At 41.4% G+C, this 24,222-nt stretch overlaps 1 protein-coding gene across 2 annotated transcripts in view; it reads right to left on the minus strand.

Moving 5' to 3' along the window:
• Smg7 (SMG7 nonsense mediated mRNA decay factor) overlaps positions 1-20,018 on the minus strand; it is a 63,780-nt gene extending 43,762 nt beyond the window's left edge. Inside the window, exon 1 of one of the 2 annotated variants that reach the window (XM_021177439.3) lies at positions 19,875-20,018. In XM_021177439.3, coding sequence (XP_021033098.1) covers positions 19,875-19,903 — 29 coding nt within the window. In that variant the 5' untranslated portion in view covers positions 19,904-20,018. The remainder of the gene's footprint in view (positions 1-19,874) is intronic. The other variant, XM_021177360.3, reaches the window with a different exon arrangement.
• Positions 20,019-24,222: the final 4,204 nt, after the last annotated feature.

Here is a 24,222-nt window from a genome sequence, read left to right on the forward strand (position 1 = left end):
AGGTCTAAGGTGGTTCCATGGTTTTCAGTAGGAGAAAAAAAAATCTGGGAGGATTTAGCATTTGCTAATGGAGAAGACAATCGGAATAGGTGTTAGAAGAAAAGAGATCATTGGGGGTCAACAATACTTGGCAGGTAAATTAAAAACATCTGCTATTATTTTTGATAATGATAAGATCTGAGATTACTAAACATGCAATAGCTCTTTAAGAATATACGGTTTAGGGCGTGGTGGCGCACGCCTTTAATCCCAGCACTCGGGAGGCAGAGGCAGGCGGATTTCTGAGTTCGAGGCCAGCCTGGTCTACAAAGTGAGTTCCAGGACAGCCAGGACTATACAGAGAAACCCTGTCTCGAAAAACAAACAAACAAACAAACAAACAAAAAAAAAAAAGAATATACGGTTTAGAAGAAACACAGTACTGGTGCTCATCCAAGACTCACCAGTATATAAACATGATTCAAAGCCTAGGACAGCACTGTCAGAAAAGTACAGACGTACAGGAGTCTAGACATTTAGAAAATACAGAATAAAGGATAGAAAACACTAAATTGTTGAGCTAGAAGCCAAGTGAAGAAGAAAAAAAAAAAAAAGAGCATTAAGAAAGCAATATCTGCCAGCACTCAGGAGGCAGAGGCAGGGGGATTTCTGAGTTCAAGGCCAGCCTGGTCTACAGAGTGAGTTCCAGGACAGCCAAGGCTACACAGAGAAACCCTTTCTCGAAAAACAAAAACAAAAACAAACCAGTATCTGTAAATAATGCTGAGAGGTAAAAAGATGAGGTCTACACACTGACCATTGGATTTAACAATGTGGAAGTTGCTGAGAATCTTATTAAGACACATTTTCTTTGGAAAAGTGGGGCATAATAAGACTATATATAGATAGTCTTTAACTGTGACTGAGTATAGACAGGGTCTGGCTCTGAAGCCCAGGCTGGCCTGAACTCATGGCAATCCTTCTGTTTCAGCCACTTCTAGCTTACAAACGGATTTTAAAGATGCATACCTAACATGTTTAAGATAGAATAGAATAAGAAATAACAGGAAAAAGATCTACTAGAGGGAAAAGATGGGTAAAAACCATTTCCTGACAGCCACAGGAACTTGACTGAATATTCTATGCCTGGGAAAGGCAGCAGCTACCTGGGAAGGGGCTGGTGCAGAAGGACCAAATGCTTGAGAGCAGCCTAGCCTGCACTACAATACAAGTTCAAGACCAGTTTGTTTTAAAATAAAATTCTTAAAAAGGAGGTGGGAGCCGGGTGTGGTGGCGCACGCCTTTAATCCCAGCACTCGGGAGGCAGAGGCAAGCGGATTTCTGAGTTCGAGGCCAGCCTGGGCTACAAAGTGAGTTCCAGGACAGCCAGGGCTACACAGAGAAACCCTGTCTCGAAAAAACCAAAAAAGAAAAAAAAGGAGATGGGAGACATAAAGATGTGTAGTTTAATGGCAGAGTATTTGCCTACCATAAAGAACTTGAGTTCAATTCCTAGTACCATAGCCAAAGAAACAAACAAACATAAGGAAAAAAGTTCCTGAACTAGATGACATTAACAGTGAATTTACAGAGAATGAATGACAATAATCCCGTGGCGCCTACAATACATAACGTAAAATACATAAATCATTCAGTCTTTTTCCATAGCAACTTGAGATTTCTCCAAATATAAAAAGAAATACTTCATAGGAAACTTGAAAAGGCTACAAAGACTTAGCACTGGGATTCAAACCCAGAATTCTAGAGCCTAAACATTTTAATAATGCAGAACCCCCCAATGGCTCAGATAGTCAAACCTCAATACAAATATTATAGTACTGCTTAGGATTTAAGTTGCCAATTAATCAGCATATACTTCACCCACAAGTCTCCTTTTCTTAAACCTGAAAAGGATTCTGGGAAATTGTCTTGGTTTTTAGTTTCTAGGTCAAGCTCTTAGACAAGAAGTTTCTCTATACCCTCTTCTCTAACTTACCCCCTGAATCCCAATTTTAGAAATAATCCTACTAAAAAGACAATTACCATAGAACATAGGCATTCTGTAATTTCTTGCATGAATGGTATAGAAGAACTATCACATATATGCATACATACATACATACATACATACATGGATGGCAGCTGCAGAATGTCCCTGGAAGAAAAAGACATCACAAAAATGTTATGGCTTTCTCTGGCCTACAGCCAAATGCTGTTCATATAAAAATGTCAAAAATATACAATTTTAAGGGCTATTATGTGTCAAGTCTCTACATTATTCCACTTTCTTTGGTAGCATCCTTATAAATAAAGATCAAACAGAACCTCAACTTGAATCTTTGTTATTTAAATATCACCAAAGTTCAGATTTTCAATTTGCCTGAAAAGATCAAGTATTTCTACAAACTGATGAAAACGGCATACCCACAGATATTAAGATACTCAATAAACTTTAACTATAGAGAAAAACCTATGGACTCATTTTAATAGAAGAAATCTTTTTAAACAAGTAAAGAAAAAAAATGTCCTATAAGGAATAAGAACAGTAAGAATCATGGCTGAATTCTATCAAAGAAAAGGAAAGCTAGAGGCACCATTTTCAAAGTACAGAAAAAGGAAAACGTCAATCTATATAATCTTATAGCGAGCAAAAGTACCTTTCAAAATTAAAGGGAAAATAAACCTTTGCAGAAGTAAAAGAACAAAGGAACTTTTCAGCTAACAGATCAATACTCACAAAGAGTATTAAAACAAGAGCTTTTCAGGATGAAAGAACATACCAAATGGGAACGTGAAACTCAGCAAAAAGGTGAAGAGTTCCACAAATAGACTCGAGAGTAAACATAAAATAGCATTTACTTCTTGTTTTAAATTCACTTTAAGGGCTGGCGGGTGGCTCAGCGGGTAAGAGCACTGACTGCTCTTCCGAAGGTCCTGACTTCAAATCCCAGCAACCACATGGTGGCTCACAACTATCTGTACAGCTACAGTGCACTCATATACAGTATACTTATGTATAGTAATAAATAAATCTTTGGGCCGGAGCAAGCAGGAACTGAGCGAGCAGAGGTCCTAAAAATTCAATTCCCAACAACCACATGAAGGCTCACAATCATCTGTACAGCTACAGTGTACTCATGTATATAAAAATGAATAAGTAAATATTTTTAAAAATTAAGTTTACCTTAAAACTACTGTCTTTGGGGAAAAAAACCCAAAACCAACCAAACCAAACCAAAAAAAAACCCAACCCCCCCCAAAGCCAGATGATAGTGATTAAAACAAATGTAGACATTCCACAATAGGACAAGTCAAAAAAACCCAAAAAACCAAATAGGGTGGGGTATAGGGTAATAAGGCCATGCATGGCAGTGTTATCATTAATCCTAAGACTCTGAAGGCTTAAAAAGCTGAGGCCAACATGGGCTACACGAGATCCTTTCTACACACACACATGCACACTCCCAAAGAAAAGGGGGGAAAGGAGTAGATGGAAGGCAAGTGTACTGTCTTAACTTTACACATACATGGAAAAACCAAAGAGGAGAAAACAGAAAAACCTACAATTACTTAGCTACTTTACCTTTCAGTAAATAATACAATAAAATAAGCAAGGCAGAAAGCCAAGTAAGGTTAGACCAATACTAGAAAACAACCTGACCTAATTAATATCCATAGAATATTCGGCCAAATAAAATACACTTTTTCCCAAGTGTACATGAAGTTACAAGATAGACAATAAGCTGCACCACAAAATAAGCCTTTAGAAATTTAAAAAGAACTAAAATCATATAAACACAAATCAATATGATAGCCAGCTGCAATTGGTTGGTCTCATTAGAGTTACTCCCAAATGATCTAGTTATAACGCAATTTTAATAAAAATGCTGGTATGTGTTTTTTGATAGAAACTAGTAGGTGCGTTTCATGTTTATCTGGAGACAAAAGCATTTATTACTGGAATGATTTTCCAAATAAATAGTTTAGGAATTTGTATGTTACCTCAAAACCTACTAGAGAGCTATGGTAATCAAGGGAGTGGAGATACACAGATACCTTATTGATTTCAAGAGTCAGAAATCAACATCTACTAGTATACTTATTGTGGTGGTTTAAATAAGACTGTTTCTCCCCCAGCCTCCTGCCTCCCCATAGGTTCACATAGTTGAATGTTTAGTCGTCAGGGAGTGGCACTACTTAGAAGAATTAGGAGGTGTGATCTTTTGGGGTTAGGTGTGGCCTTGTTGAAAGTGTCACTGGGGTGAGCTTTGAGGTTTCAGAAACCCAACTCAGGTCCAATGGCTCTCATGCTGGGGCCTGTGGATCTGAATGTAGAACTCTCAGCTACATCTTCAGCATCACGTCTGCCTGCAAGCTGCCATGTTCCTCGCCTTGATAATACTGGACTAAACCTCTGAAACTATAAGCAAGTCCCAATTAAATGCTTTCTTTTTATAAGAGTTGCCATGGTAATGCCTTTTCACAGTGATAGAGCACTAAGACACTTATATATGTATGTATGTGAATATGTTTTTGTGTATAGCCAACTTTTGACAGAACTACCAAGGAATTTAAAGATTTTTTTCTCAAGAAATGATACTAATAAATGAATGAAAAATTTTAACCATAATACAACCTCAAGTAATACATCACAACATATACACAATTAATTCAAAATAGATTGCAGACTTAAGCTATAACATTTCTAGAAGAAAATTTGGAAATGGGGTAACTTAAAACTACTAGCTCTCATTTGAATGCTGCATATCTCCTTCCAAATGCATGCTGAAACTTAATCTTGAGTACAAAAATATTAACAGATGCTGACTCTTGGAAATGAATATCATATGAAGGTTAAACCCTCAAGAATGGGACTAGTGCCTTTATAAAAGGGCTAAAGAGAACTAGCTAGGTTTATTGTGACCATGCTCTCAGACCCCATGCTAACACCCAGAATGGGCTTCACACTCCAATACAGGAAGAAATACATCTCTACATATACTTTAAGCCACCTTTACAGTGCTTGTAATACCTGCTACTATATATTATATAAATAGTTCTTATATTATTTAGAAAACAGTGATGAGACGCCAAAGTCTGCATGTTTAGTTTGAACATGATTTTTACGTTTTTCAATCTATGGCTGGGCCGGGCATGGTGGCGCACGCCTTTTCCCAGCACTGGGGAGGTAGAGGCAGGCGGATTTCTGAATTGGAGGCCAGCCTGGTCTACAAAGTGAGTTCCAGGACAGCCAGGGCTCTACAGAGAAATCCTGTCTCGAACCCCCCCCCCCCAAAAAAAATCTATGGTTGGTTGGGAGATATCAAACTGACAGATAACAAAGGAGTAGAGAAATGAAGACTGACTGCTACAACACTAGCTTTTGTTAGACAGAACTAGTAGCACTGATTTCTAATAAACTCCTGGCATGTGAACATATAGATTCTCACATCTGTCCTCCTAGCTAGGAAAGATACCAAGAGGCCTGTCATACATACCTATGTGTATCTGTGGCACATCAAGGACACAATACTTATTGTATTTTCTTTAGTTAACATTCCTTTTAGAAACCTAGCATATGGATTTTTCTTATTTTAAAGTAATCCCCTCAATTTATAAGGCAGAATTTGCTTCCTGCTACAGATTTACCAGGTTCCCACTCCGCTAGAGCCAGACACACACATAATTCAGGAGTCATTAGTAACTTTTCTAAGTCCATGTTCTAAGTGGCGCTAATGAAAAAGAACAGAAACTGTGGCTACTTCATCACAGATACTGGCAGCAACTAGACTTAATTTCTAATTGCAGTGGAATGGGGTGAAGGAAAAATGAGGTCAGAGATGCAGATTACATTTAGAATCCAGGTTCCACTGTCTCTTTGGGTTATTTTAAATTGGAGGCACTGTTGCACAACACACAGCTGTTGGGTGTCAGGACGCCATCCCTTTCATGCTGAAAGGGTAAAGTTCTTTTCCTCTTTACCACTGAAGACCTAACTAATATGCTAGCTTACCTTCCCACCCTTAATCTTCAGAGTCTCAGCTTTTCAAATACCATGATCCGGTTCTTGCTTCCATTCTTACAAGGTTGCAATGAACTTCAAAGAACCTCCTCTTTCTGCTCCCACCAGAAAACTTTTCAAATAAATTAAGTCTAACTTCTACTCCCCTAGAAAAAATAATGCACTTTAAAAGTTGGGATTGATAAATTTTGTCAGATTAAATGTGTAATTATGAATGTTATGTTTTATAGTAATGCATAATATATAAACAAAAACAATCCCAAACAAATTATATTAAATTAAAGACAGTCAGAATGATGCATAGTTAAAAATTGACTCTGAACTAATCCCCAGGTTCAAAACTCAACTCTGTCAATCTTAGAATGACATTAGCCTTAACTATTCTAAGTCTATTTGCCTGTCTGAAAAACCAAACAAAATGGTACATAGCTCATAGGATTGCTATGAAAATTCAAAATAATAAACAAAGTGTTTGGTATAGTTTGGCATAAAATAAAACCTAAATCTGACTATTGACAATTACTACTGATGTTGAAGTGCCTCTAAAGCTACTCCTCACTGCTGGTCTACACTGGCCTCAATGGCATAGCAAGAAGACAACAGGTATGACTTAAGAGTAAAAGTGAATCGATGCCAAACTAAGACCCATGTGACAGTCAAATTAACCATCAAAGCTCTTTAGCAACAGGACAGAATTACTATAAAACATACCAGCCAGGCATGGTAGTTTACACACCTTTAGTCCCAGAACTTGAGGCAGAGGCAAGTGGATCTCTCTAGGGAGTTCAGGCTAGCCAAGGCTACTATACAGTGAGACCCTGTCTCAAAAACAAAACAATACAATATAACGTTAATATGGAGGGAAACAAAAGCCAAAATAGGGAGGAGGAATAAGATCAGTGCTACCAAAAGACTTTTACTTTTACATGAGAGTCTGTCTGATATAAAGGCCATCTACTAACAGTAAAGCTTCAAGAAATAATAAAAGTGTAAAATAATTACTATAAAGAATTAGACAAGCCAGTAAGGTGAAATACAACTGAAGACCCTGTGTAAGTGGCAGTTAACTAGCCAGGAAGACTTTTTTAATGACAGGTTCCCCAAAGCAGACTGTCAGAATCATTCAACATTGGATTTTTCTAGATGAATGAGAAAGGAAATAGGATGAAGGAGAGGATACTGATAGGAAACCAGTATCAAAAGAAGGGCGGGAAAAACAAGACATGAAGAATAGAAAAAGTAGTAAGAAAGAAAGAAAGAAAAAAAAAATCAGAATGTAGGAAGTCTTTCCCCCACCCTTCTCTCAGACAGGGTTTCTTTGTGTAGCCCTGGCTGTCCTGGGAACTTGCTCCCTAGATCAGGCTGGCTTCAAAGGGATCTGCCTGCCTCTGCCTCCCCTGCTGTGGTTAAAGGTATGGCCACCACCTAGCTGGGAGTCTTAATTAGAAGCAGGTTAATGGAGGAAGGGCTGTGGTCAGAAAGGCTGAATCTAAGATTTTAGAGGTGGAACATTTTAAGAATGGCAATGTCTGTACCGTAACATGGTGAGAGCAATACGTGGTAAGAGGAAGATTAAGAAACAAAAAACCTGAAAGAATAGCCATCAATTTTTTTCTTTCTCCAAGAAAACACCAATCATGGCAAACTCTGAGAGAAGCACACCTCCCTCTTGGATGTTCACAACACATTATCACATTAAAAATGATGAGAGAATCCAGTTTCATTCTTAGGTGCAATGGTGCTCATCTGTAATTCCAGCACCAGAGGCTGAGGCAGAAGGAATAAATACCACACTGTAAGGACAGGACGAGAATGAGGCCAGCTCTACCTCTAGCTCTCCTGCTTTTTCCCCACAAATTATGCATTCTTATGATTACACTGAGTCCAAGAAATAATCGAATTTTAAAATCTGCCAGTTCTATGTGAATCCTTAATTTCTTCTCATCAACTAACATACAGTAAAATACTCACAGGTTCTAGGGATTCGAAGACAATTACATAAAGGCATTTTGAAAGTATAAACTATATTAATAAGGTAAGATGGCAGTCTCATACAATGAAGAAGTTCATTTCACACTACAGACCCCTCAATTACCTCAAGGGCTATATAAGCATATTTTAAAATGAAATAGTAATATATTAAAATTTAGAAAATCAAGTCAATGCAGAAAAGAGGCTCAGTGCCTATATAAAACTAAATTGAACTTTACCTAAGAAAGTCGCAGCTTCTCATGTACACGTCTATCATGATCACTAGCAGTAAAATGAAAACTACAGAGGCTTAAGGTTACCTTGTTAGTATGTAAGATCAGGGACCTGAACTTATAACAATTAAAAAAACAACAACAACAACAAAAACTAAGGCAGTTTTAATTCAAAGGCCTTCTAAAGTCAGTTTGGTACACCACACTGCTGTCCTAAGAAGCCTATAAAAAAAGACCCCTGTGTATAAATTTGGTCAACCAAATTATTTTTACATTAGAAAATAAATCTGTGTTGGTTTCTTTTCTCATCCTTTAAGGTAGAATTTATAACCAATATGCCTTATCGTGCTTCTCAAAATGTTATAATCTTGTTTCATTAAAGAGCAAATGTTCAGACAAACAAATGACATTTTTGTTATTTAAATTTAAGATATGTAATCTTAGCCGGGCAGTGGTGGCGCACGCCTTTAATCCCAGCACCCGGGAGGCAAAGGCAGGCAGATTTCTGAGTTCTTTCGAGGCCAGCCTGGTCTACAAAGTGAGTTCCAGGCCAGCCAGGGCTACACAGAAAAGCCCTGTCTCGAAAAAAAAAAGAAATGTAGTCTTCTAGGATTAAATATATTAAAAGTAAGAGTAAATATACTTTAAGATACATTCCACAAGCTCTACATACACACATATAAAGTTTTGAAGATGGCCAAGAAAGTCTTTAATATTGAAATGTATTTATGTGAATTCTTAACACTATGCTTTCTATTTTTCATCACTTAAAAGAAAATTTCCAAGTGAAAGAGGCCAAACTTTTTCAGTCAGCTCACAACTAAAAAAACACCTCACTGCTGTACAGTATATCAAAGAAAATATAGCTAGGTGACAGCCTAATAAAAATGTAATTATATAAGAAACATTATTGGAATCTAATATATGACATTATAACTGACAATAGCCCTGAAACACTATGCCTTGAGAAGAAAAAGAACTCAACTTCTGTGGTCTGTGAACCCTGGTTTTGAGGAAACTGATGCATTAACATGACGGTTAGATACAACAGACTTTCAGAACCATGGCTATCACTTGAGATGGACAACAAAACCAAAGGCCACCAGGAACTATAATGAGCTAAGGGGTGTTCAGTGGCAGAGCACTTGCCTAGAATGTATGAACCTCTGGGGTTCCATCTTCAGCAAGGGCTGGGGAGCAGGGTACAGTTGGGAACAAACTATAGAGCTCCTGCTGTCCCCTATCTTCTTACCACAGGAGTTGAGAATGCTATAAAATAAATCCTACAATCCAAATTTCTTTTCAAAATTTCACTTGCTAAACTTCATTTCCAAATAATTTACAAGTATTCCAAATAAATAATAACACTTAATGAAAAATGAACCCACTTACCAAAAGGAGAAAACTCAAATCCTGCATATCCCAAAGAACTGCCTTTCTCGTGTATTCCTTTCTCTTCAATATTTAACTTGCTTACTCCCACACATGCTTTAAAATGATGTATGCCCAAGCTGGACACATGGCACAACATGCCTGTAATACAGCACTGAGAACACGGAAGCAGAAGAAACTGCGTGAACTCAGGAGTTCAAGATCAGCTTAAGCAGCATACCACAACCAGGGGCTGGAGAGATGGCTCAGTGGTTAAGAACAATGGCTGCTCTTCCAGAGGACCCGAGTTTGATTCCCAGCTCACATGCGTGGTCAAAATCATCTATAACTCCAGTTCAGGGGATCCAATGTCTTTTTCTGGCCTCTATAAGCATTGCGTGTATGTGGTACACAGACATATGCAGGTCAAATATCCATACACATAAAAAATTTTAAAAATGAACACAACCACCAAAATAATAAGGACCCCTCCCAACTGAAAAGCAAGCAAGCAAACAAACAAGTGTTCACATTTGGAAGCTTTCACTGTGCCCCTAAAGGAGAACTTTCTCAAGAAGACTTGTGCCAACTGTAGAATACATGTGACCAGGGGTGGAGACTCTACCCTCAAACACCTAGACAGGTAAGCAGATAAGCAAGCAGACAGGACACATGCTCTACTACAATCCAGCTACAATGATTAACACAGGAAAATAGAAAAATTAAAAAGAAATACATTACCAAAAAAAGAAATCAGTAAACAAGGAAGTCATCGTTTAAAAAGTGATGTCTAGCTAGGCTACTGGAAGAGAGAACTTCCTATAGTTTTAACCTGAAATAAAAACGCCATGCTCAAAGACAATGGGCAAATCATTTTGTTTTTGTTCCTGACACCAATGACTAAATTAGGTAAGATTTTTAATGAAAGGTCAACATGCCAGATTAAGGAGTATAATTAAGGAAAAGCCATACATAAATATTTTTTCAATATTAACTTGGAACCAATGCAAAATATGTATTTGTGGTAGGACAGATGGTGTGGAGTCTGAAGAAAAAAGGATTTAGTCTGAGAGAGAACCAGCATTTGTTACACTATTTTTTCATATCCATTTTAAAAACAACAAAAGAATGAGCAGTATTTAAAACCCGGTCAGTACTTCTTATTTCCCAGAAAGAACTACAGGCAAGGCACTGGCTGGAAGGGTATGAGTAAAACAAGCACAGAAACAGTGAGGAGAAAGGAAAACAAGAGAAAGGCAACACTTCCAGAGTGGTACAATCATGCAGGAGTTAGGTAAAGAGATGAGGAGAACTCAATGACTGCAAGGCTGAACCTGGTATGTGAGGGGAGGGAAAGAATCCCAATGAGCACCTACAACGAGGACAATGAGAAAGCCTAAGAAACTATATTGGGGGGGGGGGGAATAGGCCACGCCTTTGTATTTGCCACTGGTTGGTAAAACAGGACAGAACAGGGCCAAGTAATGAGAACAGGTTGCAGAAAGCAGCGCTTAAGAACTTTTCATGTGGCCGGTCGGTGGTGGCGCATGCCTTTAATCCCAGCACTTGGGAGGCAGAGACAGGCAGATTTCTGAGTTCGAGGCCAGCCTGGTCTACAGAGTGAGTTCCAGGACAGTCAGGGCTACACAGAGAAACCCTGTCTCAAAAAACAAAACAAAACAAAAAAACAAAAACAAACAAACAAACAAAGAACTTTTCATGTGGCTGTGTGTATAAATCATAGCTAGTATGAGTTATATAATAATTAAGTACGTGTATGCTTAGTAAAGTCACCCAAGCAAGGGGTTCACCAACTTTAATCCCAGCAATCAGGAGGCAGAAGCAGGTGGATCTATGTTAAGAGGCTAGGCTGATCCACAGAGTGAGTTTCAGGTCAGCTAGCGGTACACAGTGAGACCCTGTATCAAAACAGACAGACAGACAAGAAAACCTCAACAGCTGAAAGCATGGTCTCTTTTTTTTAAATCTCCAGAGTCCTGAAATATATACACTGGCTCAAACCGAACTAGTGCGATAGTATAGGTGGATATAAGAGAGAGACACACTATCAGAGGTACGAAAACAAAGGTGTGATGTAAGGAAAATAGCTGGCAAACTGGGTCATGAGGTCTTTAGCGCCTCTGCAGATGTAATCAAGAACAATAGCAAAAAAAAAAAAAAAAAAAAAGGAGCACAATAGAAGGATAAACAGGCAGCAGGATGAACTTCAAGTTAGCCATAAAAAAGCATGAACAACAGAATTCAGAGGGAAAATCAGAATGAAAACAGGCTTTTAAAAAGGAGATTGTTGCCAGGCATGGTGGCGCATGCCTTTGATCACAGCACTCGGGAGGCAGAGGCAGGTGGATTTCTGAGTTCGAGGCCAGCCTGGTCCACAAAGTGAGTTCCAGAACAGTCAAGGCTACACAGAGAAAAAAGAAAAAAAAAAAAAAAAAAAGGAGACTGTTTCACAGGAAACACTAGTAAAGAAAATAACCGCACAAATGAAATAGGTCATTGGAGGAACAGTAGGTATAGTCAAGAGCACAAGGAAAAGATGAGGCTCCCAGACAAGCCCTACCTAATAGCTTTTCCCTTTTTAAGACCCATGCCAGCTACCAAATGTTCAAATTGCCATTTTCATACCTCTGCTTCTCCTATCTGTGAGAAACATGTGCCTGGTCAGAACATTTAATATTATGCATTACATCAGGGCATATACAATTTTTTAAAAGGTATCTGAAAAAAAGATGCATAAGCAAGCTCAGCCTGTTTGTACAATATGAAGTGCTCAATTCCCTCCCCCTTTAAAACTCCCACTCATCTTTCAATATTTACGTGAAATCTCGTCTCCACCAAGATGCCCTCGTCACCCATCTCCACCTACTGGACTAAGCAGCATCCCTACATCCACACATTACCTTTGCTTCTCCATTACAGCACGTAGTAAGTTGGCCGGCTACTCATGTGTCCCCAGTAACTTTAAACTTGCCACTGAAAAGCTCTGGGATGGTGCTCTACATGTAATATTCAGTAACTGCCAATAGAGCAAAACTCAAATTTACAAAACCAAGCTGAAATATGTACATGTGTCTACAAGTATGAACATGGTAGCTAGTTTAGTACTACCTAAGGGAAAATTGATGAGAAAGCTTAAGAAATAATCCATAGCTTACAGGGAAAGAGACACATGCTAGGTCTATTTGTAACTAGAACATCTTGCAAAGGTACAAGTATTAAAAGGCTTGGTCCCTGGATTGGCACTTCTGGGAGGTTATTGGGGAGGGCGGAGTGGGTCGTCTCATAGGAGGTTTTAGGCTACTGAACACATGTGTAACCTCAAAGGAGATTTGGGTTTGAGTCTCTTGTTCTGCTTCCCGGCCACTGTAACATGAATGAATGAACAAATGAACACACACACACATACACACACACACCCCTGCTACCTCACCACAGGACAAAGCTCAACAGAAACAACTGACCATGATTTGAAACCTCCAGAAACTAAGCTGAAATAAACCTGTTGTCTCTGTAAGTTGACTATGTAAGTATTTGCTATAATGATATGAAACTAACAATACCATACATATATACTTTTTACAATCACTATCCTCACCTGGTAGAGAATTTACACTCCAAGGAACACCTCCCAAAGTATGGTAACATTGGGGGAGAATGATACTGGCATTTGATGGGTATAGGCTAAGGAGACTCGGCTGCTAATGGCACAAGGTGCACAGAACAGACCATGCCCATCCAGATGAAGCATCTCTGGCCCACTATGACAGCCCTGGGCCAACCTTTTCAAAAATACAATTCCCTTTCAAAATGAAGCAATCAAGAAAAAGAGCAGACAACCAGAGTTGTTAATTGGTGTACCTGAGATTTCTAAAGTTTTCTTAAACAATTAGTTACCTCGTTTCTACTGACTAAGAATTTGGCATCAAACAACTTCCCTGAGCAACTTCAGTTGCATGTTAACTAGTAAGCGCTCCTTTACCATGTGACATGTCTCTTATTTTCTGGTTGATGATAGCTCTTCTTAGAGACATTCTACCAGACTCTCTGCTAAGTCTAACTACAGCAACTGAATACACCTTCACAGCAAATGCATACGTATGAACAAACACTTTCTTCATTCAATACACCTGCCTGCTCATCTCTGAACAAGATGATCAGATAAACTAACCCATCTAAACTTTCAGGCTCAAATTTTCACAATAAAAATTCAAAAGTCTAGTCAGGGTTAGAGACATAGCTGAAGATTCAGTAACTTAATACAGTATAAAACAAACTAGTCCTCTTACAGTATGAACCATTCTCCACCCCAACAAGTGCTTTACAGGAAACTGGCTACATTAGTGGGTCCAGATCTTACCATGACTTACCCATTAAAAACATCAACAAAAATCTCAGTGACTGCTTTCTCCATCATAAAGACAGATGACAGCAGCTGTGTGAAAGCAAGGATTAAAACATAGCTAAGACAGGAAGTATACATTTTTTAAAAAGTTTTTTTTTTGTTTTTTGTTTTTTTAATTTATTTATTATATGTAAGTACACTGTAGTTGTCTTCAGACACTCCGGAAGAGGGCGCCAGATCTCGTTACGGATGGTTGTGAGCCACCATGTGGTTGCTGGGATTTGAACTCTGGACCTTCGGAAGAGCAGTCGGGTGCTCTTACCCACTGAGCCATCTCACCAGCCCCGAAGTATACATTTTTAATTCAACTGAAGCCACAAAGGAAGCAGAAATTAACAAACATGATAATTCAGCCAGTCAATATTTAAGCAAGTGTTATTAACATTATTGTAGCAAAAACTTCTAAGCCTCAAGTTTTTTTTTTAAACTGGCCTATTTGGTAAAAAAGCCATGTTTGATTTTCTGGAATTGAGGCTACTTCACATCCTAGGAAGGCTACGAGTGGGGGGGAAGGAGTAGATAGGTGGGAGAGACAACACAACAAACTCTGTGGACCACAAGGATTTACCAGTGTTCACCTTACAAGTCCTTCTGAGGCTTCCTACCAGACTCAGCATTACCAGATTGTTCTAGAAAGCAGAGCCCACTCCACTCAGTTATTTACTCCTCCTGGCTTCCTTCTTTCACCAGACTCTGATTACGCTTGCTACTTTATCCAGCCTCAGTCAAGATGTACCATGATGAATTTTTATCTTACAATAATAATATGGAAGTATTTTCCTTCCAATTCAAAAGACAACCATTTTTCTGATGCCTCAGAGACAAGTTTAAGGCTGCTGTTTTATTTCTTACTCTAAAGTTTCTATCATGGAATATGACACTAGAATGACCTTCCAAAGGAGGTATCAACTCTTGACAAAGCAGGCATTTATGAACCATTTCTGTAAAAGAATCTAACACTAGGAAATCAACTTGAAACTGACTTCACTAAAACACTCAGCATAGAAGAAAATTTAAGACAGAATAACAAAGAAAGCAAAGTTGGAAAGTATACAAAATAGGAATAGTAATTCTCACAATGACAGTAGGTGTTATTTGGTAATACCTCTGACACTTTTTATATAGGACTTGACCTGTTTGACTGGTATTGTCTATGACTATGATTACTCTTTCTCATATTCTAGAACCACTTTTATATCTTCTCCTTCTCATGCTTTAAAACTGCGCGTCTGCGCACTCCTGAGCTCTCTCTCTCTCTCTCTCTCTCTCTCTCTCTCTCTCTCTCTCTCTCACACACACACACACAGAGTTTTCTGTGTGTCCTGGTTAGATTTTTGTCAAAGTGACACAGGTTAGATAGTCACCTGGGAAGAGACCTTTCAAGTGGGAAAATGTCTCCATCAGATTCTCTCCAGGCAAGTCTTTAGAGTGATTTCCTTATCGATTGATGTGGATGGGTCCAACATTTTGGGAGCAGTGGTCCTTGTGGTACAGGGAAGCAGGCTGAGTAAGCCATGGAGGATAACCCAATAAGAGAACACCTCCATCACTTGTGCGCCAGTCACTGCCCTGAACTCCCTGTGTGATGATGGACTGTAAGATAAAATAAACCTGTTTCTCCCATGCTGCTTTCTCACAGCAACAGAAACTCAAAAAAGTGCCTTTGGTATGTAATTTCCAAACTCTTTAAAAAAATAAATTATTTTAAAGTATATTGTGCCTTACTTATAATCTCATCTATGGCCTACCCTCACCCTTCTGCATGTAACAGAAAAACTAAACTCAATCCAGCCTTTTACTCAAGGAAGTGTCAATCTTTTAAAAAAAAAAAAAAAAAGTTTCGTTTTGTCACATCAAGAGAAAGAATCTGACTTCTGCTTCAATTTGGTTAATATATGTTTAAGGACATTTCTTACTTTATAAATATTAAGTCTTTCGAAATCTGCAGTCTTGTTCACAGTATCATCTCGTCCCTGTACAGGGCCTTTCTTCTTTTCACTTATGCTTTTTCTTTGAGATGAATTCAGTTCCTTTAATGTTGAGTCCCCTACTTTCTTGTTCTTACCATCATAATCGTATGTCTCACTGAAAGGGCCACCTTGCCTCTACATTTCCACTACCCCACCATTTCAATACTAGACACCCCTGCTCACTTTACTCTAACAAACTCTAAAAATTTGGCTAGGAGAAAATAAATTTTCATTCTACATGAGGGAAAATCTACAGTTATGCAGTTTAAAAACTGTCCAGTCATGGTTTTCTCCCATTGACAAAGGTAGGCAACTCTTCCTTAAGTCAAGGTCACAGGTCACATCCCCTAATTTCTATTAAAAAAAAAAACCACACACACACAACAGCTGTTCTGGGGGCCTGGAGAGATGGCTCGTACTCTGGCTGCTGTTCTGGAGGCTAGATTCCCAGAACCCACATGGCCAATCACAACCATCTGTAACTCTAGTTCCAAAGAATCCAACACCCTCTTCTGGCCTCCATGGTCACCGTACAAGAAGGCAGACATTAATGCAGGCAAAACACCATACATATAAAAATAAGTCTACTAAGTAAATTTAAAAAAAGGTTCTTTTTTCAAAGAAATTCAAAGTAGTGTTTCCTTGAAGACAGTCTCCAGTCTCCCAGCAGTAGTATTTAACTGACCTAAGAGGAAAACTGAAGCTAGCACAATGCTTGTTACTGCCCCCTCCTCCTGCATGCATCTCTAAGTATCAGACTTAAGACTTGCTTTCTTTACTTAGGACAGATCTACAAAAGCAGAAGTGGCTCTGACAAATTTGGAAGGTGTTCTATAGCTCATGCCTCTCTCTTTTTGCCTATTGGATTGCAGCTGGAGATGTAGCTGTCATTCCATTTTAATTTATTCTTCAGAGTCAAATTGACACCAACCTGTCACTGACTCCATAACCTAAGGGTAATTCTTCCCTCCAAGCAGATTTATACACTGGCACAGAAGCTTCTAAAAGCCAGCTATCTCTGCATTAAAAGTATCAGCACTTTCCTAACGTTTGTCATCACAATCCTCCAACTGCCAAGACCTTATTTCAAGTCCTAAAAGTCCACATAGTTTATGACACAGTAATTTTCTCAAAGCTGTAAACATACAAAATGTCTTTTTGGTGTTGCTGTTTTTTTCCGAGACAGGGTTTCTCTGTGTAGCCCTGGCTGTCCTGGAACTCACTCTGTAGACCAAGCTGGCTTCGAACTCAGAAATCCGCTTGTCTCTGCCTCCCAGGCGCTGGGATTAAAAGCCTGTGCCACCACAGCTGGGCTTACAAATTGCCTTTTAACAAGTCATCTCAGATTTCTTTCTTTGAGACAGGGCCTTATGAAGCCCAGGTGGCTTTGACCTTGCTAAAGAGTGGATGACCTTGAACTTCTGATCTTCTGGTTTCCTCTTCCAGAATGATAGATTACAGGTGAACTTTATTATACTCAGTTTTATTTAGTGCAGGGTAAGCAAGCATGCTATGTTACAAATGAAGCAATATCCCTGATCTATATCCATCCCTCATCACAAATTTTCTGATGTCTATTTTATCTATAAACTAAAAATCACAAAATTTAAGACCCTTCTAACATCAGATTACAGAATAGGTTTTCCTGTGTTCATAAAAATACATGGCCTTATTTTCCTTTCTATCATTTCAAAGGACCTTATAGTGTATTTATCTGTTCATGTTTACTGACTTTCTATCAAAATAGACTACCCCATGCTCACCCTTGTTTCACCAGTGAAGTCTCTCAGCTCCTAGAATATAGAAAGCCCTCAGTTCACACTTGGGCAAAGAATGAGCATAGACATGCAGCACAGAAAGCTGACAGGAAGCTACAAGACAAGCATTTGAATTTGTTTTTACACACCAGCCATTTGATCCTCAATAACTTCTTTGGACTCACCTTCCTAATCTGCAAAAGAAAGAAGTTAAACTCCATTCAAGCCCTCCAGCATTCTTGCCTAACCGAACACCACTCCCCCTTCGATTTCCTTATTATCTATGTCCTTCCATTTAGAATCTCCCTTTCTTAATCCACAGCTGTCAGGAGAGTCCATCCTATAAGAGTTTAAGTGTCCTTTTCTTTTAAAACCTAACAAACTTGTAAGTTCTGTAAGAGGGTGGAGTCCTTACTTTCTATTCTTAGCAGTTGGTACAATGCCCTACCTACAGGTGAACAACCAACCAATCAATGAATCACAGGAGTATAAAGAGCAGATGAACAAAGAGTCTTTCCTATTCCCTCAACTGCTCAGGTCATCTAGGACTCAGCAACATGGTACCTTTTGTGGTGATAGCTACATTAGTCTGTGCTATTTATTAATTTACGCACACACTGGATATTATCATGTAAATTCCTTAAGATTAAGAACTGTCCTGGTAGTTCCTATTTCTTTCTACTGCACCTATATATTCACAGCTCACTGTAAAAGTTTACTTAATACAGTAATAAGGGTAACAGGAAAAAAGAGAATGCGACCTTATAATATCAGGCATACACACTGTGCTAAACTCTGGAATTCATGCATCAAAGATTCAGAGATCCCACCACCCTCTCTCCAGTGTAATGAATAACTACTTTCAAAGACAGAATAGCCACTCTGTTTACCACAGAACAACATCAATTCTCTTGCAATATGAATATATATGGGACCACTCTAACACATCGACTTCCACATCACTTATTTCTAAACAGCTAAAGAAAATTTTACTCAGTTATCTACCTATTCAATTCCCTTCTCAAGGTTTCAACTCACTTTTTAAAAGTATCTTACCAAATAAGACCTGCCATTTAAAAGAAAAACACTGTTCCTGAAAGAAAAAAAAAAAAAGGCCAGTTTCTAAGTTCCCCCCCCCCCCCGAGTCTTTGCAACTCCTCCATTAGCCTCGGGCACTAGCAACCTTATTTCCCATTGTGAAGGCTGTATTTTCTCCTCTAGTTTCCTCCAAGCTCTCACTCAGAATCCGTCAAACTATTCTGACTGCACACCAGCTGCTGTCTTTCCATTCAAAATGTTCTCGACGTCGTTGTTAAAGCATGTGAGTCTTCTTTAAGTGTGCATCAATCCCTGCTTCCCCTCCCTTACCCCAGACACACACACACGCGCACGCACACACACGCACCCCCAGTACCCATGCGTCACTCTATCTCCTTCATACAAGTTCCTTACATCGCACCTAATGAGTGCACACGACTCTCAGAATGGTATCTTCCAACTACAGTTTCTTTCGAGAACATCACCTTGTTCGTAGCACCTCTCTCTTCCCTCCTCTCCCCATCCTTCCCCCCCCCCTTTTCCGGGCTCCCCGACCCCTCTAACTCTGGACAGAAGGCATGATTTCTCCTCCTCCCAGCCCGCGATTAAAGAACAAGCTCGCGTTTCCTGCGGGCTCCCCTTCCTCTCATTTGCCCTCCAGAATGCGCCCTCCCAACCCCCAGGTGTGCCGACTTCCATCCTCCTCTCTCCGCCTGCATCGCCCCGGCCAGCACACCACGTTTCCCGGGCCGTGGGCTCCAGACCCCTTCACACCCACCTCGACTCCGGGTCGCTGCCGGCTCGCCTCTCCCCTACCCCGGCCCCGCAGCCTGCGACCGGAGGCGCGCGCGCGCGCACACACACACGTTCTCTTCTCCCGCTTCCCCAACCTCCCTCCGCTCCTCGCCCGGCTTCCCGGGGACCAGGCAGCCATGTGTGTGCCCGCCCCCTCCCGCAGCCGCCCGCTCGGCCCCGCGCTCGGCCTCCCCGCCCTGGGGACAGAAGGACGCCGCGACTCCCCCACCGCCTCCGAGTCCGCCGGTCCTCGGCCCCCCGAGAGCCTCCCCTTCCCCCGTCGCCACCACGCCTCGGCCGAGCTCCGGCGCTCACCGGAGATACTGCGCGCTCTGCAGGCTCATCCTCCGCCGCCGCGTCTCGCCGCGAAGCCTCCGTGGGTCTCTCAGGCTCCTCGGAGCGGCCCCGCCGCCCCGCGGGTGCTGGCGGCCGCCGCCATCTTCCTCTCCTCCGACTCCTCCTCGCTCGGCGCGGGGGGGTGGGGGGGGAGAGTGAGTGAGGCGAGGGGGAGGGAGTGGGGGGAAGCAGCTCCGGCGGCGGCTGCGGCTCTGGCCTGTGGGGCGCAGGGACGCTCCGGCTCCGGAGGGGGGGAAGAGGAGGGAGAAGGGAAGGGGGCGGGGGAAGAGGAGGGGAGAAGCAGAGGAAGGAAGTCGGGCTTGCTCTCGCGAGACTTCAGCAGCGCCGGTCCCTCTGGGTGCTTTCCGCGGCTCTGTAGCGCTCCCTCTTGGGATCGGCGAGCGGTGCGGTGCCCGCGCGCCGGCCGAGCGATCCGGTGCTGGTGCCCCGCGGCCTCCTAAGGCTCCGTCCTGTTCTTCCCGGGCGCGGGGGCGGCCCCCGGCTCACCGCGGACATCGAGCCCAGAGCAGCCGGGAGTCACACTCAAAGCCTTCCGCCCGGCCACCCGCCCACTTCTCGCTTCCTTTTTTTTTTTTTTTTTCCCCCACTCCTCCACTTTCCCCGCCGGAAACGCCACCCCTTCCTCCTACAGTTCCGCCCGCCAATTCCTCGACTCCGGTCGTCCCCTCGCGCGCCTGAGAGTGACGCAGAGGCCTCCCCCGTTTCAGCCGCCCCTCCCTGGGCACTCTGGGAGAAGGTTGGGGGGTCGGGGTGGGGGGGTATAGGGCGGAGCCCAGGGAGAAATAGAAAGAAAACCAATCCGATTGGGCAGGCCGCTGCCATGGAAACTGGAGGCTGTGGTTGTATTGTCATAGTAACTGCCGTGTGTAGACAGGGTGACCCTCCCGTGGAGAATCGGGTTCCCTGGAAACTGCCCAGGATTCCCTGCTTGGATTCCCTGCCTTTTTAAAAGCCAGGAGTTGAGATGGTTATCCGAGCAGGAAAGTCCATTTTTTCCTCCCTTACTCTTCCAGCAAAAATTGGGGGAGACCCCGAGGCATTCATTTTGGGCATTTCCAGCCCCCCAAGGGTGGAAACCACCTCCATCGTTGCCTCTCAGAGTCGGGTGGGGAGAGGGCCTGGCCCGAGAAGAAAAGGCAGGTTATGAAGGCTGGCGGCGGGTGGGTGGGAACGAGAAAGCGAGGGCGATGCTGCGAAGTCAGAGGAAAGGGAAGGGGCTTCCCCACCACTGTTTGAGCCTGGGCAGCGGGATCCCGCCAGGAGCGGGTCCCTAAGGGAAGAGACGGGCACACGACAACCGAGATGCGGCTCCGGCGATCGTGAATGTTCGACTTTTTGTAGCCGGTCGACCCTTGCCTAATTCCTACTCGATATCACCGGCGAGACCTCCGGAGGCGACTCAGTGAGAGCTGGAACCCAGCCTAGGAGGCTAACACGCAATTCTTAGGCATTTAGAATGGAGAGCGATCAGAAAGGCTGATGACATTCTTTCCAGAGGTACCCTCAGTGAGAAAAGACGCCCCGTCATCGAAGGTTGATCTCTAAAAACCCCCTCCTCAAAAACATCTGCAGTGTTTTAGAACTTGCCATTAAAAAAAAAAGTATCTAGATTTATCAGCATGAGGGAGTCTAAGAAAATAATTTTCCATTTTGAGAACGAGTATTTTAAGTATTTTGTGTCAGGTTTAGGGTTAAAATAGAAATAATGGATCCTGATGATGTGGAATCGTGTAGAATAAGTCATTCTGATGGAATGAAGTAATTATTGATATTTTACAGATTTTATTTTCAATTGATATTGAAAGTTATATAAGCAGCTATCCAAAATGTTCTAAAATAAGATCCAAGAACGCAGTCCTCACTGTATAGTTAAAACCAGCATTTCAATGGGATCTTGGTTTTGGTTTGGGTACCTGATATCTTCCGTTTTTCCATGCTGCCTAAAGAATCGCTTTCCAGGTCTTTCTGTGAATCCAACGCCTATTAACCTAGAACAGTGTTTATTTGGAACGTCTTTCGGTTCTCAAGAAACGAAAGTACTTGGACATCATTCTCAAGGACAGCTTGTCATTAACGAAATAGAAAGTGAACTATGCCCCCTCATGCTGCAAGCAAGCACGAGTGTGAGGCCCTATGACGTGCAGGCAATTGCAGCAGTACAATGGCCCCTATCTTCCACCAGCGCCAACACACCGCCCACTCACGGGAAAGAGAGCCACCTAGTGAGAAACTGTTCACATCTCTGGAGTGTAGCTTTCTACCTCAACTCTGGAAGTCAAAGAATGGAAGTTACTACTATATATACTCAAATATTCTACTTTTTAAAAGTTAGCATTCAGGGTGATGAATTCCATTATGGCACACACACACGCACGTACACACATTTTATCTACCCTCCCCACTGATTTCCTCCATAGTACTTTCTTCCCTCTCTTCCTTGTGCTCTCCCCCTCTTAGTCCTCCATTCTGCTTTCATTGTCCTGTGAATTCCATTAGATTCTCCACTGCTTCCCTCCCTAGAGACCTTTTCTTCCCTTTTCATGACACACATTTTAAATCTAGATGCTGTGTATGAGAGAAAATGTTATTTGTCTTTTTCAGTATGGCTTATTTTTCTTATTATTTGATCTCCAGTTCCTTGCTTTTTCAAAAAAAAAAAAAAGTGGTTTCAAGGGGGTTTGTGATTGAAAAAAATCCATTAGGTATATGTACACTTTCTTATCTGTTGATGGACACATAAACTAGTTCTATTTCTTAGCTATAAGGACTAGTGCAACAATAAATATGGATGTGCCAGTATCTCTGGTGTGTTGACTTTAAGGTTTATACCCAAGAATGGCAGCGCTAACTTTTATGGTAGTGTTATTTTTCGTTTCTCGGGCGACTTATACACTGACTTCCAGAGAAGCTGGGCCAGCTTGCATTACCACCTACAAAGTATAAGAATTCCTTTACTCTTTTTTTTTTTTTTTTTTTTTGTTTTTTGTTTTTTGTTTTTTCGAGACAGGGTTTCTCTGTATAGCCCTGGCTGTCCTGGAACTCACTTTGTAGACCAGGCTGGCCTCGAACTCAGAAATCCGCCTGCCTCTGCCTCCCGAGTGCTGGGATTAAAGGCGTGCGCCACCACGCCCGGCGAATTCCTTTACTCTTAACATCATCACCAGCAGGTCTTTTGTCTTCTTTCTTTCTTTTTTTTTTTTTTTTTTTTTTTTTGGTTTTTCGAGACAGGGTTTCTCTGTGTAGCCTTGGCTGTCCTGGAACTCACTTTGTAGACCAGGCTGGCCTCGAACTCAGAAATCCGCCTGCCTCTGCCTCCCGAGTGCTGGGATTAAAGGCGTGCGCCACCACGCCCGGCTGTCTTCTTTCTTTCTTTCTTTCTTTCTTTCTTTCTTTCTTTCTTTCTTTCTTTCTTTCTTTCTTTCTTTTTTTTTTTGTTTGTTGTTGTTGTTTTGGTTGTTTTAGTTTTTCTGTCTGTTTTGTTTTGTTTTGTTTGTTCGTTTACAGACTGGTTTTCTCAGTGTAGGATTGGTTGGCCTGGTCTCTTTATGATCAACCTGGCCATGAATTCACAGAGATTGCCTGTCTCTGCCTCCCAAGGGCTGGGATTTAGGGCATGCACCCCCACTGTCAACTGTGATTGCTTTTCTTTTCTTTTCTTTTCTTTTTTCTTTTTCTTTTTTTTTTTTTTTTTTTTTTTTTTTTTTTGGACAGGGTTTTTCCGTGTAGCCCAGGCTGGGCTGGAACTCAGAAATCCGCCTGCCTCTGCCTCCCGAGTGCTGGGATTAAAGGGACATGCCACTATGCCCAGCTGTGATTGGTTTTCTTTTTTTTTTTTTTTTTTTTTTTTTTTTTGGTTTTTCGAGACAGGGTTTCTCTGTGTAGTCGTGGCTGTCCTGGAACTCACTCTGTAGCCCAGGCTGGCCTCGAACTCAGAAATCCGCCTGCCTCTGCCTCCCAAGTGCTGGGATTAAAGGCGTGCGCCACCACGCCCGGCCTGTGATTGGTTTTCTTAACAGCCTTTGTTGCATAGTTAAGTAGACTCTCAAGGCAGTTTTAATTTGCATTTCTCTGATGGCTGAAGATACCATATGCCTCCTCACTTTATTTCTGTTTCCTATTCTGAGACCTGTTTCTCCTGCTTGTGAGCCCTTTCGCTGATGACTTTTGTGTGTGTGTGTGTTTACTTTTTGCAGTTCTGTGCATTTTCTAGATCAGTTTTCTTTTTTCTTTTTTTTTAATATTTTTATTACATATTTTCCTCAATTACATTTCCAATGCTATCCCAAAAGTCCCCCATACCCCCCCC

The sequence above is a fragment of the Mus caroli genome, unplaced genomic scaffold, assembly GCF_978045245.1.
Source record: "Mus caroli unplaced genomic scaffold, Mus_caroli_1 scaffold_1, whole genome shotgun sequence".
NCBI classification, from domain to species: domain Eukaryota; kingdom Metazoa; phylum Chordata; class Mammalia; order Rodentia; family Muridae; genus Mus; species Mus caroli.